This window comes from Eriocheir sinensis, chromosome 50 (assembly GCF_024679095.1).
Source record: "Eriocheir sinensis breed Jianghai 21 chromosome 50, ASM2467909v1, whole genome shotgun sequence".
In the NCBI taxonomy this organism is placed as follows: domain Eukaryota; kingdom Metazoa; phylum Arthropoda; class Malacostraca; order Decapoda; family Varunidae; genus Eriocheir; species Eriocheir sinensis.
Window position 1 is genome coordinate 439949 of NC_066558.1, and position 17965 is coordinate 457913.

Consider the following 17965-nt stretch of genomic DNA (forward strand, 5'->3'; position numbering starts at 1 on the left):
GACGCAAAATAAATATTAAAATAAAATATATTAAAATTTATTATTGATTAACTTTGTCCTGTTCATGAGAGAGACTACTACTACTACTACTACTACTACTACTACTACTACTACTGATAATAATAACACACAAAACCCCAAAGAAAAGATAGACCATTCAATGATTAAAATAAAACAATAAGTGCCGTTACAGAGGCATCAAAAAACCACCTTCGACATCAGGTATAAGTTCAAGCTCGAATTCATGTAAACAAACACTGGGATAAGATTTAGAGGAAAACTGAAATTCTTCGTAAAAAACACGTAAAAAACAGGTTTCCAGGGTGTTTTAAGTGCGGCAGAGAGAGGCAGAGAATAAAACAGAAAATTTGGAATATATTGACACAGAGAGAAGGAAGGAGGAGGCGAAGAAACGGGAGATAAAGAGGAGAAGGAGGAGGAGAGAGTGAGAGAGAGAAGGATGCAAGAGTTGGGAGAAGGAAGGAAAAGGAATTGAAGGAAAGGAAGAAAGAAGGAAGGGAAGGAAAAGGAATTGAAGGAAAGGAAAAAAGAAGTAAGGGAAGGAAAGAAAGGACGAAGAAGAAGGAAAGAGATAGACAGAAGAGAAGGAACAAAAGACAAATGTGGTAATGGACAGGAAGTGAAGGAGAGGAAGGAAGGGAACTAGAAGAGAAGGAAGGAAAAAATACTGAAAATAAGAACGAAAAAGAAGATAAACACAATAAGAGGAAGCAGAGGAAAGGAAGGAAGAAAAGAAAGAAGAGAAAAAGAGAAAGAAAAAGAATGAAGGAAGGAAGGAGAAAACAATGAAAAAACAATAAGAAAACGAAGATAGGAATAACAACAAAGAAGGGAAGAGAAGAAAAGAGAAGGAAAGGAAGAAAAAGAAAGGAAACAAGAAAATAAGAGAGGAAATTGGTCTGATCTCTCCTCCTCCTCCTCCTCCTCCTCCTTCTCCTCCCCTTAACCATGGCGGCCAATGCTCTGGTGTGCCCCTGAGGCCTGGGCGGCATGGGGGTGTAGTGGCGGCGGCGGTTGGGGTGGCGGCTGGGTGATTTACTATGTGGTTCGGTTGACATGAATCTGCACTCAATGTTTCGTGATTTCAATCCTGGGTAATTATGTTCTTTTTTTCTTCTTCTTCCTCTTATGGGACTTATTTAGCAGGTGTTATGTGTGTTCTTAAAGAGATATTTTGCAATTGGTAATTTTTTTATAATCATTAATATTAGTTATGAGAGAGAGAGAGAGAGAGAGAGAGAGAGAGAGAGAGAGAGAGAGAGAGTAAGAAAAAGAGAGATAGAAAGGAAAAAAATCATACAAGAGAGAGAGAGAGAGAGAGAGAGAGAAGGGAAGGGAAGGAAAATAAGAAAAAGAGAGATAGAAAAGACAAAAATCATACAAGAGAGAGAGAGAGATAATGTGTATATAGTTATTATAAAGGAAAACAAATGACAGATATACAGAGAACCAGGTCAAGACAGACAGAGTTATATGAACAGACTGTCTAATATTTTCTTCCCTCCACCCCATAGCAAGTTCATCGTGTGGGTGTGCGTGGCGGTGTTCACGGCGGTGTTCGCGCTGCGGCTGGATGGGGAGCTGGACTGGAGCTACTGGCTGGTGTTCTGCCCCCTGTGGCTGTGGAAGGGCCTGGTGCTGCTGGGGGCCATGGTGGGCAACGTGGTCTGGTGGAGGAACCCTCACTACAGGCAAGGCGGGAAGACTGTTTTTAGCTATATGGCTTAAGCTTTTAACTTTACAGTCGTCCCTCAAATTGTACGGTTTCCAATAGTTCGGTTTTGGTTTTATGTGGATTTTCTAAGAAGGTTTTTTAGGATTTTTAAATTTTTCGACAAGCAGGAAATTTAAAAATCCTAAAAGATCTTCCGTGACAATCCGTTTAAAACCGAAACTGTACTATTTGAGGGACGATTGATACTTATTCATTGATTAGGAGCAGGACTGTTTTGATTTAAAGCAAATAATTTAAATCATGTCATTTCAATCAATTTAAATCCGAGCAAATCAAAAAATCTATTTGAGGGATGACTGTACTTATTCATTGATTAGGAGCAGGACTGTTTTGATTTAAAGCAAATAATTTAAATCATGTCATTTCAATCAATTTAAATTCAAGTAAAAAAAATCCTGATTTAAATCAAAATGAAATATATGCTGTATTCTTGCCTCCCTTTACAAGACAAGTATTCCAAAGTATAAAAAGTAAAGTAATGTCTTTTTGGTGATAACAACAATAACTGTAATCTGAATAAATAAATAAATTTTAATCAATACAATTTAAATCAATTAACCTGATTTTTAAAATTTTTATTAAACAAATTCTCCAATCCCTCTCCCCTTAAGCTGGAGGTTCAGTCCTGCATTCAGTACCGTGCGCTGCTATTGTAACAGGATCATCTATTTTTATGTAGCATCCAATCTCTCCCTTACAACAGAATCCAACCCCATATAACAGCATCCAGCCCCTTTTAACAGCATCCAACCCCTTTTAACAGCATCCAACCCCTTATAACATCCTCCAATCCCTTTCCCCCCAGACTGGAGGGTCAATCCTACATCCAGTACCGTGCGCTGCTCATCTCCCTGGGGCTGCACCTCTTCCTGTTGATGTTTGAGGTGCTGGTGGCCGACAAGCTGGAGAACCATCGCCACGCTTGGGTCTCGGTCTTTGCCCCGCTCATACTCATCTCCATCGTGTCCATCGCGGCGTGCATCTGGGCGGTGAAGCATGATCGCTCCTTTGAGGTATGGGGTACTTGGGGGGGGGGAAGGGAAGGGAACAGATATAGATAGAGAGGAAAAGGAAGAGGAAGGGAAGGGAACAGATATAGATAGAGAGGAAAAGGAAGAGGAAGGGAAGGGAAGAGAAGGGAAGGAAAGAAGAGATAAAGAAAAAGAAAAAATTAAGGAAGGAAAGGAAGAAAAGAAATGAGAACGGGGGAAGAACAAGAAAGGAAGAAAGAAAGAAAGAAAGAAAGGGTAGAGATAGAGAGAGGAAATAAATGACTCTATAAATGAAATAAAAATAGATACAAATTATTCTGCTCCTTAACTTCTCCTTCCTCCTCTATCTATCTATCTATCTTCTATCTATTTCTCTATTTATTTCTCTTTCCAGGTTGAGTTGTTCTGCGCCGTCAATCTCCTCCAATTCATCTTTCATCATTTTCCATCCCAAATGATTCCTATTCCCTCTATCCATCCGTCTCTTTCCAGCTTGAGTTGTTCTGCTCCGTCAAATTTCTCCACTTCATCCGCAATCATTTTCCATCCATCCACCATCCCAAATTATCCCTATTCCTTCTATTCATCCACTCATCCATCCGTCTCTCTCTGTCAACCTTCTACACTTCATCTTCCATCATTTTCCATCTATCCATCATCCGAAATTATCCCTATTCCTTCTATTCATCCACTTATCCATCTGTCTCTCTCTGTCAACCTTCTACACTTCATCCGCAATCATTTTCCATCCATCCATCATCCCAAATTATCCCTATCCCTTCTATTCATCCACTTATCCATCTGTCTCTCTGTCAACCTTCTACAATTCATCTTCCATCATTTTCCATCTATCCATCATCCGAAATTATCCCTATTCCCTTCTATTCATCCACTCATCCCTCCGTCTCTTTCCAGCTTGAGTTGTTCTGTTCGGTCAATCTCCTGCAGTTCATCTTCATCGCCCTCCGCCTTGACGAGTACCTCACCTGGTCATGGGAGATAGTATTCGTACCTGCGTGGATCCTCCTCTGCGTGTCCGTGGTGGCCGTCCTCTACAGTATCGTGTTCGCCGGGCTTCTCCTACGCATGCCGGACGTCAACCCGGACCGTCGGCGAACGTCCATGAACTCGGCGATAGGTTACACGTGTCTCGTCGCTCCCTTGTTGATATTCTTGATTACGCTGGCGAGTAAGTTGAACGGGAAAACATCGGCGACCTATACGTCAATAGTGTCGCCGCTGTATATCTCGTACGCCACGCTGCTCCTCATGGCCTTCACGACGAAGCGAGCGAACCAGTGTGAGTATTTGGGGGGGTTTTGGTTAGGTTAGGTTAGGTTAGGCTAGGTAGTAGTAGTAGTAGTAGTAGTAATGGTAGTAGTAGTAATGGTAGTAGTAGTGGTAGTAGTAGTAGTAGTCTCTCTCTATCTCTCTCTCTCTCTCTCTCTCTCTCTCTCTCTCCCTCCCTCCTTTCTTCCTTCCTTCCTGCCTTCCTCCATTTCCTTCCTTCCTTCCTTCCTTCCTTCGTTCCTTTCCCTCCCCTTCCCTTCTTCTCCCTTTCTCTTTCTCTTATTAGTCCTCTCTCTCCCTCTCCCTTTCCATGATAAAAAATATAAAAACAAAAATATCCTAACCTAACCTAACGTATCCTACAATCCTTCCAGGGTGGTTCGGACTGCGCAAGGACCTCTGCCAGTTCCTCCTCGGCGTATGTCCTCTCCTACAGGAATACGCCAACATCTCCTACAGCATCCCACACCTGCAGGACTCTCGGAGCGGCCTGCAGCAGAATCCTTCCGAGCCTGGCGTCCTGACCTCGGAGAAACGCGATGTTGTAGCTTCGTCGCGCCGTATCGAGCATCGCGTAGTGGTGCCGGCACTGAGCTTAGAGGTGCCGGACTAGTGCCGTTGATTGAGTGCCTGTAGGAAGGGTAAGGATGCTTGTGTTTTTATCCTATTAGCCTTCAAATCCTTAGGTGATTGCAATGGTGTTTAAGAACTGCGGAAAAGACTTTAACTAGTGCGAAAAGCTTAACAGTGTCACAAGAATAGCAGCTGTAGTAATAGTAGTAGTAGTAGTAGTAGTAGTAACAGTAGTAGTAGTAGTTTAGTGCCCAAATTCCACTCCACTATAGGCCTATCTCCACACAACCACAGCGTGTCTCAATACATGCCAGAAATTAATCCAGACCAGGATCGACCCCATGACCAGCGAGATAGGAGAGCCACCCCTTAACTCATCTGCTGTGATTGGCACGGATTTGGCCTTCACTGGTAGCTTGTTAACATATAGTCCCAGGTCTTTCTCTGCCTCTGTGGTGGATAGTGGAGTGTTTCCCATGTGGTATTGGTGTGCTGGATATCCCTTCACTGGTAGCCTGGTAACACACACTCCCAGGTCTTTCTCTGCCTCTGTGGTGGATAGTGGAGTGTTTCCCATGTGGTATTGGTGTGCTGGATATCCCTTCACTGGTAGCCTGGTAACATACACTCCCAGGTCTTTCTCTGCCTCTGTGGTGGATAGTGGAGTGTTTCTCATGCAGTATTGGTGTGCTAGATATCCCCTCCCAAGCTGCAGGACTTTACATTTTACTTCATTGAATTGTAGCAGCCACTTTTTGTTCCATTCCTGTAGCTTGGTGAGGTCTTATGGTAGGAAATTCACAGCCAAGGGGATAACCAGTCAGCCATAGAGGTGCGCCCCTTGCAGAATGAGTCACGTGAGGCTCTCCCATCAGGCAGGTCAGGCACTTCAGTAGTTGCGCAAAAGAGACATTGAAATATATGTGTGTGTGTCTCGGAGTGATTCAAAGCTAGTATAAGATGCGATATTTTTGTGGGGAAAGATGGAGGATGTTAATATAAGGGAAATTGTGTCTTACTGCAAAATAATATTGATTTTAAGTAAGAAAAGAGATGAAAATGTTAAAATAATGAAAAATATGTCTTGCTATGAAATATATGTTGATTTTTAAGCTGTTATGAAGGATGTAGGATATTAATATGAGGGAAATTGTGTCTTACTGCAGAATAACATTGATTTTAAGTTAGGGAAGAGATGAAAAATGTTAAAATAATGAAAAAAATGTCTTGATACGAAATATATGTTGATTTTGAAGCTGTTAGAGGAAGAAAAATGTGTTGTTTGCAAGAATGACATTGATTTTAAGTAAGAAAAGAGATGAAAAATGTTAAGATAATGATAAAAATGTCTTGCTACGATATATATATTGATTTTTAAGCTGCAAGAAAGGCTATAGAGAGTTCATACAAGGAAGAAAAATGTCGTATGCAAGAATGACATTGATTTTAAGTAAGAAAAGAGATGAAAAATGTTAAGATAATGAAAAAAATGTCTTGCTACGAAATATATGTTGATTTTTAAGCTGTAAGAAAGGCTATAGAGAGTTCATACAAGGGAGAAAAATGTCGTATGCAAGAACGACATTGATTTTAAGTAAGAAAAGAGATGAAAAATGTTAAGATAATGAAAAAAATGTCGATACGAAATATATGTTGATTTTTAAGCCGCAAGAGAGGCTATCAAGTGTTCATAAAAGGAAGAAAATTTGTCTCACTGCAAAATATCATGGTGTGGATTTTAAGTTAGTGAAGTAGGCCTATTTATATATATTGAATTATTTCCATGTATCTCTCATTAAATCATCTTATAAACAGAGCTAAAACAGGGCATACTGTCTTAAATGAAGGGAATTCTATGACACACTAATATATTTATCTTCTCATTATTTTGTCATTGATCATTTTAATTGTCATTGCATTCATCTTAACCTCTAACATTTTTATATTATTATTATTATTATTATTATTATTATTATTATTATTATTATTATTATTATTATTATTATTATTATTATTATTATTATTATTATTATTATCATTAGCATCATCATCATCATCATCAGTTATTCTCTTTCTCCTCATTAATAAGTGTCATTATTATTATTATTATTATTATTATTGTTGGATATTTTTAACCCATGACAAGTGTGATTATTCTCTCTCTCTCTCTCTCTCTCTCTCTCTCTCTCTCTCTCTCTCTCTCTCTCTCTCTCTCTCTCTCTCTCTCTCTCTCTCTCTCTCTCTCTCTCTCTCTCTCTCTCTACTTTTTTTTTTTTCATCTCTCTCTCTCTCTCTCTCTCTCTCTCTCTCTCTCTCTCTCTCTCTCTCTCTCTCTCTCTCTCTCTCTCTCTCTCTCTCTCTCTCTCTCTCATAATAACAATACAGTAACTTATATATATAGCCTTAGACACCACCATTATTATTATTATTATTATTATTATTATTATTATTATTATTATTTCGTAGAGAGGAAGAGAAAGGAAGAAAAATATAAATAATAATAAGAATAATGAGATAGAGAGATAATGAAGGTAGTAATTATAATGGCTAATGACACAGTGTATATATATTTAATTAGATGACTTGTACAATAAAGTAATTTGACACGACGTTAGTAATTAATTAGCCATTATTAAGAGAGAGAGAGAGAGAAGATAATTAAGAGAGAGAGAGAGAGAAGGAAAGGACGGAGATAAAGGAGAGATCGAAAGGAAGGAAAGGAGAGAGAGAGAGAGAGAAGGGAAGGACGGAGATAAATTAGGAGAGGAAGAGAGAGGGAGAGAGAAGAAGGAATAAGAAAGAGAAGGAAATAGAAGGAAAAAAAGGAATAAAGTAAAGAAAGAGCCAGCGTCCCAGCCCAAACAGAGGTATCCCAAGACCCAGCCCAAGATCTCCGAGTCCCCAGTTCCTACAAGATGGCGGAGGTGGAGAAAGCCGCGGCAGCTTCTCCTGGCACGGACACCATTTTTGGCAAGATCCTACGCGGCGAAATACCTACAGACTTCATTTACGAGGACGAGCAGGTGAGGAATTACCTTTGCACTCGTTAATTAAGGGAGACAAGGGGGGTAAAAGGGTGAAATATGGGGGTGACAGTAGCCGGCATGGAGGGGCTTCGTGGGATATGGCGGGAAGAGTTTTATCATTTTTTGCGTTTATTGGTGTTTTTTAAGGCTTGGGGGGCGTGTCATGGCGTGCAGTATATAGTGTGATGGTGTGGCTATGTCTTGTTAACCTTAAGACTTGTGAGTAATATAAGATAATGGAGATGAGGGTGAAATATGGGGGTGACAGCTGCTGGCATGGATGACGATGGGAAATGTCGGGAAATCCTTTATCATTTTTGTGTTTATTGGTGTTTTTTAAGGCTTGGGGGAAGTGTCATGGCGTGCAGTATATAGTGTGATGGTGTGGCTATGTCTTGTTAACCTTAAGACTTGTGAGTAATGTAAGATAATGGAGATATGAGGGTGAAATATGGGAGTGACAGCTGCTGGCATGGGTGACGATGGGAAATGTCGGGAAATCCTTTATCATTTTTGTGTTTATTGGTGTTTTTAAAGGCTTGGGGGAAGTGTCATGGCATATAGGCCTGGGTATGATGCTGTGGCTGTGTGTTGCTGCGGCCATGGCGGCAGACACGACCCGGGAGAGTCGGAAATAAGGGGGGAGGTGTGGCGGCGGTGGTGGTGGAGAGGGGGAGGTGTGGCGGCGGTGGTGGAGACGGGGAGGTGTGGCGGCGGTGGTGGTGGAGAGGGGGAGGTGTGGCGGTGGTGGAGAGGGGGAGGTGTGGCGGCGGTGGTGGAGAGGGGGAGGTGTGGCGGCGGTGGTGGAGAGGGGGAGGTGTGGCGGCGGTGGTGGAGAGGGGGAGGTGTGGCGGCGGTGGTGGAGAGGGGGAGGTGTGGCGGCGGTGGTGGAGATGGGGAGGTGTGGCGGTGGTGGAGAGGGAGGTGTGGTGGTGGTGGAGAGGGGGAGGTGTGGCGGCGGTGGTGGAGAGGGGGTGTGGCGGTGGTGGAGAGGGGAGGTGTGGTGGTGGTGGAGAGGGGAGGTGTGGCGGTGGTGGAGAGGGGAGGTGTGGTGTGGGTGGAGAGGGGTGTGGCGGCGGTGGTGGAGAGGGGGTGGTGTGGCGGCGGTGGTGGAGAGGGGGAGGTGTGGCGGTGGTGGAAGGGGAGGTGTGGCGGTGGTGGGGGAGGTGTGGCGGTGGTGGAGAGGGAGGTGTGGCGGTGGTGGAGAGTGTGTGTGGCCGGTGGAGGGGAGGTGTGGTGTGGGGGTCAAATATGGAGATTCAGTCCGCGCCTCCAATATTGCCCCCATGATAATAACAACCTCTCCAAGGTCTCCAATACTGTTGTTCGGTACTTCTCTAGTTTTACCGGCGCATCACACATACACCCCCTAGGAGGTTATAATGTGGGGGGTCCAGGGTGGGCTGTGCCCCCCCTGGTTAGGAGGAGGGTCGAAGGGGGTGAAGCCCCCCCCCAATAGAGGTTAGGTCATGTAAAGTTTGGTTGGAGTAGTTTAAATCTGCTCCCCAACCCAACCCCCTGATTTCCCACGGGTCTCCCAAGATCATTAGGGTAAGGGGATCAGGCCTTTTTCTTTACTATTAAGTACTTGCACCTTCATGTTAGGGTTGAGGGACATGGATTTTGTCCCTTAACTAAAATATGGAGGTGTGATGTTGTATTTTGGAGGCACGGAGTCAATCTCCACAATTACCATTGCTGTTGCATTTCTGTAAAATTTAGGCTTTACTGTTGAAGTAGCCACAAAGGTCCACATTACTGGAAAAAGCCCCCCTTTCCCTGTTACTGGCCTGTATATACGCAACTAATCCACATGTGTGTTTGTTCCAGTGTGTTGCTTTCCTGGACATAACTCCCCAGGCTCCCGTGCACTTCCTGGTCATCCCGCGCAAGCCACTCCCCACCCTCACTGATGCCGGGGACGAGGACGAGCAGGTGAGTTTGTTTGTGTATTTCTTTATTTCATTTATTTTCTGTCACTTATTAGATTATACATAGATCCATTACTTATATATAGATACACACATTAAACTATGGTAATAGATATAGTCCTAAAATAATTAGTTTGTGTTTGGTATGGCTGTGTGAGAGAGAGAGAGAGAGAGAGAGAGAGAGAGACACACACACACAGAAATCGAGACAGAAATACAGATTACAGAGAGAGAGAGAGAGAGAGAGAGAGAGAGAGAGAGAGACAGAGACAGAATTCGAGAAACAGAGATACAGACACACACAGAGAGAGAGAGAGAGAGATACGCACTCAACCCCACCCCCCCCACAACCCTTCCCCCCCACACTAACCACCCCCTACCCCTCCTTCCAGCTCCTTGGTCACATGATGTTGGTCGCCCGGAAAGTCGCCAAAGAGCAAGGCCTCAACAACGGCTTTCGATTGGTCGTAAACAACGGCCGCGACGGAGCCCAGAGCGTCTACCACCTGCACATCCACGTACTGGGCGGCAGGCAGATGCAGTGGCCCCCAGGCTAGGCTTAAGGAGCGGGAAGCGGGTGTGATTCTAGAGGAATTGGCAGAAGTTGTTCAAGATGAATTTTGACGATTTTTATGTTTGTGTTGGGGTATTTTTTGTTGTTTGTTGTTGATTCTTACTTTTTTTTTATCCTTATATCAAAATACTCTGAGAGCATTTTTCAAGAGTTAGTTAAGAAAATGCTGAGATGTCATGCCATGGAAAAATGTTGTTAAATGCCCATAAGTATCTTTTAAGTATCGCGTAATAGAAAGGATTCATGAATTCAACTGTTTTGTTAACTTGATCGACTTGGTTTATTGAACAGATTTATTTTGTAATTTTATTTGTAATTTATTTGGTTTCTGGACACAATTGTTTTCTAATTCATGTGGTTTCTGGACACAATTGTTTTCTAATTCATGTGGTTTCTGGACACAATTGTTTTCTAATTCATGTGGTTTCTGGACACAATTGTTTTCTAATTCATGTGGTTTCTGGGCACAATTGTTTTCTAATTCATTTGGTTTTTCGACACAATTGTTTTCTAATTCATTTGGTTTCTGGGCACAATTGTTTTCTAATTCATTTGGTTTTTCGACACAATTGTTTTCTAATTTTTGTGGTTTCTGGACACAATTGTTTTCTAATTCATTTGGTTTCTGGACACAATTGTTTTCTAATTCATGTGGTTTCTGGACACAATTGTTTTCTAAATCATGTGGTTTCTGATTCAACTGCTTTCTTAACAAATCCAAGACTGTCATTGAATTCATTTGCTTTCTTAACAAGTCCTTTCCCAGCTCATCTCATTCCTGCCCGCCAAAAATGTTGTTGTTCACAGAGAAAGAGGGAGGAAGGAAGGGAACATATGAGGAAGGGAAGGAAGGAAGGAAAACAAAAAAAATATGAATGAAGGAAGGAAGGATAACTTAACATTTTAATTCTATATCATTTTACTTCCCAATGGTTTCTGGCTTCTTTTTTCTTTTTATTAATATGGTGTTCAGATACAATTGGTGTCCAGGTTCAATTGCTCTGTAAACAAATCCAGAGTGTCACTGATTGTACTTGAAAGCAGGTGTGTGTGTGTGTGTGTGTCCATAAATGCCCTTCAGTTCTTACTTTTTTCATCCTTATATCAAAAGTGGATCTTCATGTGCCTGGCCTTCCTTGTCTTGAAATGTTCTCCACAAACATCACACTTGAACTCTCTCAGATCTGGGTGTCCGACATCGTGGCTGTTCAACTCAGAATAACTGGACTGACTATTTATTTATTTTTTTGTTTGAGCACGCTTGGTTTGTTTGTTCGTATTTATTCACTGGATTTCTTGAATTTATTGTTTTTGTGAATGGATTGATGTTTTTTTATTAATTTGGTTTCTGGACACAATTGGTTTCTATATTCAATTGGTGTACAGATGCAATAGGTGTACAGATGCAATAGGTGTACAGATGCAATTGGTGTCCAGATTCAATTGGTGTCCAGATGCAATTGGTGTCCAGATTCAATTGGTGTCCAGATTCAATTGGTGTCCAGATGCAATTGGTGTCCAGATTCAATTGGTGTCCAGATTCAATTGGTGTCCAGGTTCAATTGGTGTCCAGATACAATTGGTGTCCAGATGCAATTGGTGTCCAGATTCAATTGGTGTCCAGATTCAATTGGTGTCCAGGTTCAATTGGTGTCCAGATGCAATTGGTGTCCAGATACAATTGGTGTCCAGATGCAATTGGTGTCCAGATACAATTGGTGTCCAGGTTCAATTGGTGTCCAGGTTCAATTGGTGTCCAGATGCAATTGGTGTCCAGATGCAATTGGTGTCCAGATACAATTGGTGTCCAGATACAATTGGTGTCCAGATGCAATTGGTGTCCAGATACAATTGGTGTCCAGATGCAATTGGTGTCCAGATACAATTGGTGTCCAGATGCAATTGGTGTCCAGATGCAATTGGTGTCCAGATGCAATTGGTGTCCAGATACAATTGGTGTCCAGATTCAATTGGTGTCCAGATTCAATTGGTGTCCAGATTCAATTGGTGTCCAGATTCAATTGGTGTCCAGATTCAACTGGTGTCCAGATTCAATTGGTGTCCAGATTCAATTGGTGTCCAGATTCAATTGGTGTCCAGATTCAATTGGTGTCCAGATGCAATTGGTGTCCAGATTCAATTGGTGTACAGATGCAATAGGTGTACAGATGCAATTGGTGTCCAGATTCAATTGGTGTCCAGATGCAATTGGTGTCCAGATTCAATTGGTGTCCAGATTCAATTGGTGTCCAGATGCAATTGGTGTCCAGATTCAATTGGTGTCCAGATTCAATTGGTGTCCAGGTTCAATTGGTGTCCAGATACAATTGGTGTCCAGATGCAATTGGTGTCCAGATTCAATTGGTGTCCAGATTCAATTGGTGTCCAGATTCAATTGGTGTCCAGATACAATTGGTGTCCAGATACAATTGGTGTCCAGATACAATTGGTGTCCAGATACAATTGGTGTCCAGATACAATTGGTGTCCAGATACAATTGGTGTCCAGATACAATTGGTGTCCAGATACAATTGGTGTCCAGATACAATTGGTGTCCAGATACAATTGGTGTCCAGATACAATTGGTGTCCAGATTCAATTGGTGTCCAGATTCAATTGGTGTCCAGATACAATTGGTGTCCAGATTCAATTGGTGTCCAGATTCAATTGGTGTCCAGATTCAATTGGTGTCCAGATTCAATTGGTGTCCAGATTCAATTGGTGTCCAGATTCAATTGGTGTCCAGATTCAACTGGTGTCCAGATTCAATTGGTGTCCAGATTCAATTGGTGTCCAGATTCAATTGGTGTCCAGATTCAATTGGTGTCCAGATTCAACTGGTGTCCAGATTCAATTGGTGTCCAGATTCAATTGGTGTCCAGATTCAATTGGTGTCCAGATTCAATTGGTGTCCAGATTCAACTGGTGTCCAGATTCAATTGGTGTCCAGATTCAATTGGTGTCCAGATTCAACTGCTCTGTAAACAAATCCAGAGTGTCACCGATTGTACTTGAAAGCTGGAGGTGTGTGTGTGTGTGTGTGTGCCCATAAATGCCCTTCAGTTCATACTTTTTCATCCTTATGTCAAAATACCCCGAGAGCATTTTTCAAGAGTTAGTTAAGAAAATGCTGAGGTGACATTTAGGCCTTGAAATAATGCTGTTAAATGCCCATCAATTCTTCATTTTTCACCCATATGATCAAACTGCATTAAAGCATTTTTCAAGAATTAGTTAAACAATGCTGAGGTCATTTATGCCTTAGAATTATATGAAAAAATGCTCATAAATGCCAGTGAATGATCTTCAAACCTTAATTTTCACCCTTATATATAACAGCATTTGAGCATTTTTTTCATGGGTTTGTTAAAGAAAATGCTGAGCTTTCATTTATGCCTTACAATACTATTAATAAATGCTCATAAATGCTCTTGTCTTTGCCTTTCAGCCTTATAATAGAACAGAACAATAATTTTTTCAAGAGCTAGTTCAAGATAAATGCTGAGATGTCATGCCTTGGAGGAATGCTGAGAAATGCTAGTAAATGTCCATAAATGCTCATCAAATCTTGCTTTTTCACCTTCTTCTTTTATATATAACAGCATAAGAACATTTTTCAAAAGTTCAAGATAAATGTTCAATGACAATTATGTAATGTGTAAAAAAAATGCCGAGAAAAATGCCAGAAATAAATAAGTAAATGCTGATAATTCTTGGTTTAATTCATTCTTTATTTTATTATTATTAAGAGAGATAGAGAGAGAGGTGTTTGCGAGATATTTAAAGGGTGGGGAAGTTTGTGCGTGCGTGTGTGTGTGTGTAGTAGTAGTAGTAGTAGTAGTAGTAGTAATAGCAGTGGTAGTAGTAGTACTAGTAGTGGTAGTAGTAATAGTAGTAGTAGTAGTAGTGGTAGTAGTCAATCATAGTCGTAGTATTTTCTCATGAAGTGGTAGTAGTAATAGTAGTAGTGGTAGTAGTCAATCATAGTCGTAGTATTTTCTCATGACCAAATATAATCTTTTCTATATAATAATAATAACAATAATAGTGATAATAATAATAATGATAATAATAATAACAAGAACAATAATAATAATAATAATAATAATAATAATAATAATAATAATAATGAGAAAATAAATAGAGAGGAATTTCTTGCTAAATTGCCCGTGGGAAAAGAGAGAGAGAGAGAGAGAGAGAGAAGCATTTATGATTTCAATTGTCTGGGTGTAGTTATCTGTGACTCTCTCTCTCTCTCTCTCTTACTTCATTAGCAATCAGCCCGTGGGAATCTCTCTCTCTCTCTCTCTCTCTCTCTCTCTCTCTCTCTCTCTCTCTCTCTCTCTCTCTCTCTCCCTAGCTATGTGGGGCAAATTGTTGAGTCGCTATATCGAGGTTGAAGGTTTTTCGTGTCTACTTTAACGGGGTTCTGTGCCGGGTCAGGAAGGGGGGAGGCGTGGCCACTCCTCTCTCTCTCTCTCTCTCTCTCTCTCTCTCTCTCTCTCTCTCTCTCTCTCTCTCTCTCTCTCTCTCTCTCTCTCTCTCTCTCTCTCTCTCTCTCTCTCTCTCTTTTCATCTTCTTAATCCTCTCTCTCTCTCTCTCTCTCTCTCTCTCTCTCTCTCTCTCTCTCTCTCTCTCTCTCTCTCTCTCTCTCTCTCTCTCTCTCTCTCTCTCTCTAAGCATTTAATAAAAAAATAAAAATCAAAGAGAGAGAGAGAGAGAGAGAGAGAGAGAGAGAGAATACACCGAATAAATTCCTGTATTACAATCTTAGGACCTCTCTCTCTCTCTCTCTCTCTCTCTCTCTCTCTCTCTCTCTCACCGTGACCTGCTCACCACCTCAGTCTCTCCCAGATCGTTGCCGCGAGCACACACACGCACACACGCACACACACATGTACGTCAATTCATCCATGTGCGTTTTTGTGTGTACATGGAAAGCTGTGTGCGTATATAGCGGCCTAGTGTGTACATAAGCCAGCCCTGAGTGCGTCTAAGCCTTGTGTGCGTTTTTTTAGGCCGCTGTGTACGTTTTTAAGAGGTCGTACGTGTGCGTGAAAATCCTCTCATGTACGTTTTTTTGGGGCTGTGTGCGTATTGAAACCCTGTTGTGTGCGTAAATAAGAGTGTTTGTGTGTACGTGTGTAAGTGAAGAAGAGGAAGAGGAACAAGAAGAAGAAGAAGAAGAGGAAGAGGAAGAAGAATGAGAGGAAGGAAGAGGAGAGAGAGGAGGAAGAGAAACAAGCAGTAACACACACACACACACACACACACACACACACACACACACACACACACACACACACACACACACACACACACACACACACACACAGTCATGCAGCAGAAATGGCCCTCCTGTCTTCCTGCTTGTGTTGTAACCTCCTGCTTGGGGCCATAGTAAGCGGTCTCTATGCCACGGTAAGGAAGGGAAGGGAAGGGAAAGGAAGGGAAGGGTAGGAAAGGGAGGGGATGGGTTGGGAAGGGAAGGAAAGGGAAGGGTATGGAAGGGAAGGGATGGGAGGGGAAGGGTATGGAAGGGAAGGGATGGGAGGGGAAGGGTATGGAAGGGAAGGGATGGGTTGGAAAGGGAAGGGCATGGAGGGGAAGGGAAGGGAGGGGATGGGTTGGGACGGGAAGGGAAGGGATAGGAAAGGGAAGGGAAGGGTAGGGATACGAAGGAATGGGACGGGTAGGGAAGGAAAGGGAAGGGAAGGGAAGGGATGGGAGGGGAAGGAAAGGAAAGGGAATAGATAGGATAGGAGGGGATGGGAAGGGAAGGGAAGGGAAGAGAAGGGATCGGAAGGGAAGGAAAGGGAAAGGAAGCGCAGGGAAGGGAAGGGAAGGGATAGGAAGGGAAGGAAAGGGAAAGGATAGGAAGGGAAAGGATAGGAAGGGAAGGGAAGGGAAAGAAGGAAGGGTTCACACACACACACACACACACACACACACACACACACAGGTAACCAAATTTTGTCATTACATAGACTTGGATCCTTTATTAAAAACCTTACCAACTCTCCTTTATATAGAATCAAAACCCTCATAGCTAACCAAACTCCCTTACACACATAGTCTTCAATCCCATACATATACGTAATTAGATGGAGTGCAATGCCTTATAAGTGATCGAATCCTCTATTAATCACTTTATTCTGTATCGATTTAATTATAATATTGTATTGATAGATAGATAGATAGATAGATAGATAGATAGAGCGATAGATAGATAGGTAGATAGATAGATAGGTAGAGCGATTGATAGATAGATAGATAGATAAAGAGGAGGAAGAATTTAAAGTATAGAAAGAGGAAAAGAAGAAGGAGGAGGAGGAGGAGGAGGAGGAACATATATGAGAAGAGAGAAGGGAGGAGGAGGAAAGAAGATGAGCAGAGGGAGAAGAAGAAGAAGAGGAGGAGGAGGAGGAGATAGATACAATAGATTGCATTCCATTGTGTGTGTGTGTGTGTGTGTGCGTGTGTGTGTGTGTGTGTGTTCCCTTCACTTTCCTTCCTTCCTTCCTTCCTTCCTTTCTTCTTCTTCTTCTTCTTCCATTATTTTTTTTTGCTTCGTTGATGATGATAACGCCTCCTCCTCCTCCTCCTCCTCCTCTTCCTCCTCCTCCTCTTCCTCTTCCTCCCACACTTTCTCAAAATGTTTCCACACTGTCTCAGGTGAATTACTCTCTCTCTCTCTCTCTCTCTCTCTCTCTCTCTCTCTCTCTCTCTCTCTCTCTCTCCCATTCTTTTGTTCTATGACGAAATGAAGCGAGATCAAAGGTCGAGAGAGAGAGAGAGAGAGAGAGAGAGAGAGAGAGAGAGAGAGAGAGAGAGAGAGAGAGAGAGAGAGAGAGAGAGAGAAACCGGAAGATAGCTGTTTGCTCTCCTCTTCTTCCTCCACCTGTTCCTCCTCCTCCTCCTCCTCCTCCTCCCAATTATTGAAATGCAAGTTAAGTTACCAAGCAACAAACATACGAACACACAAACAACAACAACAACAACAACAACTACTACTACTACTACTACTACTACTACTACTACATAAATGATACCTCCACCCATGTTTACTCTACTAGTACTACTACTACTACTACTACCACTACTACAACATAAATGATACCTCCACCCATGTTTATTTTCCCGACACATAATCATGGAGGGCTCCATAGCTTGGAGGTCATTAGCCCCAACTCTGTTCGCTAATGACTGTGGCATCCAACCATATCACTAATACTACCTGACACTAAATCACCTATCATCTATTACGTCTAGATCCCCCTTTCCTTCCCTACCCAAGTCACTCCCGACCCACCCTAATGTCACTCTCCACAACTGTGGCTTCATAGTCCATATTGGAGATGGTGGTGGCTTTTGGGCCAGAGTGTCTGGTGCCCCTGAGACATAGGATGGCCGACCTGAGCAGGGAGAACGAGAGGCGACACCTCATCCAGGCGACAACGTGGCTCCTTGGCTGTTGCTTCTTTTCTGAGATTAGTTCCGCGAGGCGTGTGTAGAAGCATTGGGCCCTGGGACCCATCCCGCCGGATGTGGTGAAGACGAGGGGGGTGAAGCTGCCCTGATCCACATGTTGGATTCTTTCACCGTATGCCCTTGTCTTCTCCTGCTCGTTCCTGTGGTGGGCGGCTTGCAGGGGCATCTCACGGTGACAGGCAGCCATCGGGTCGAATATGCGGATGTCCATGAACGCCCGCTGTCCGCGCACCCAGAATCCGCGGGCACTTACATCAACCCGTGCCTCCTGTGAGGTATTGGCTGTCCTGTACCGAAGGTGTTCGCCGTCCAGGGGAAGCAGTGCCGGCTC

The 17965-nt window shown here is 42.6% G+C and overlaps 3 protein-coding genes and 1 pseudogene across 5 annotated transcripts; all 4 read left to right on the forward strand.

The window, feature by feature from the left end:
* Positions 1 to 245: 245 nt before the first annotated feature.
* LOC126982072 (transmembrane protein 185A-like) lies at positions 246 to 6833 on the forward strand. Of its 3 annotated transcripts, none has more exons than XR_007734520.1 (6): positions 246 to 1115; positions 1536 to 1712; positions 2562 to 2769; positions 3664 to 4048; positions 4413 to 5146; positions 5246 to 6833. XR_007734520.1 is itself a non-coding variant. In XM_050833796.1 (5 exons), the coding sequence occupies exons 1-5, from the start codon at positions 1078 to 1080 to the stop codon at positions 4649 to 4651; spliced, it is 1047 nt and encodes a 348-aa protein (XP_050689753.1). In that variant the 5' UTR covers positions 246 to 1077; the 3' UTR covers positions 4652 to 6833. The 3 variants fall into 3 exon arrangements, 1 of the variants encoding a protein (XP_050689753.1); XR_007734519.1 differs by having other exon boundaries at positions 4413 to 5047; positions 5147 to 6833; XM_050833796.1 differs by having other exon boundaries at positions 4413 to 6833.
* A 649-nt stretch (positions 6834 to 7482) lies between these two features.
* On the forward strand, positions 7483 to 10684 carry LOC126982073 (adenosine 5'-monophosphoramidase HINT2-like). Its single transcript, XM_050833798.1, has 3 exons — positions 7483 to 7634; positions 9468 to 9572; positions 9961 to 10684. The coding sequence occupies exons 1-3, from the start codon at positions 7527 to 7529 to the stop codon at positions 10123 to 10125; spliced, it is 378 nt and encodes a 125-aa protein (XP_050689755.1). The 5' UTR covers positions 7483 to 7526; the 3' UTR covers positions 10126 to 10684.
* Positions 10685 to 10925: 241 nt separating this feature from the next.
* LOC126982015 (uncharacterized) lies at positions 10926 to 13126 on the forward strand. Its single transcript, XM_050833738.1, has 4 exons — positions 10926 to 11520; positions 11555 to 11783; positions 12209 to 12234; positions 12303 to 13126. Exons 2-4 carry the CDS (start codon positions 11563 to 11565, stop codon positions 13124 to 13126), a joined length of 1071 nt encoding a protein of 356 aa, XP_050689695.1. The 5' UTR covers positions 10926 to 11520; positions 11555 to 11562.
* Positions 13127 to 14991: 1865 nt separating this feature from the next.
* LOC126982016 (uncharacterized) overlaps positions 14992 to 17965 on the forward strand; it is a 10390-nt pseudogene continuing 7416 nt past the window's right edge.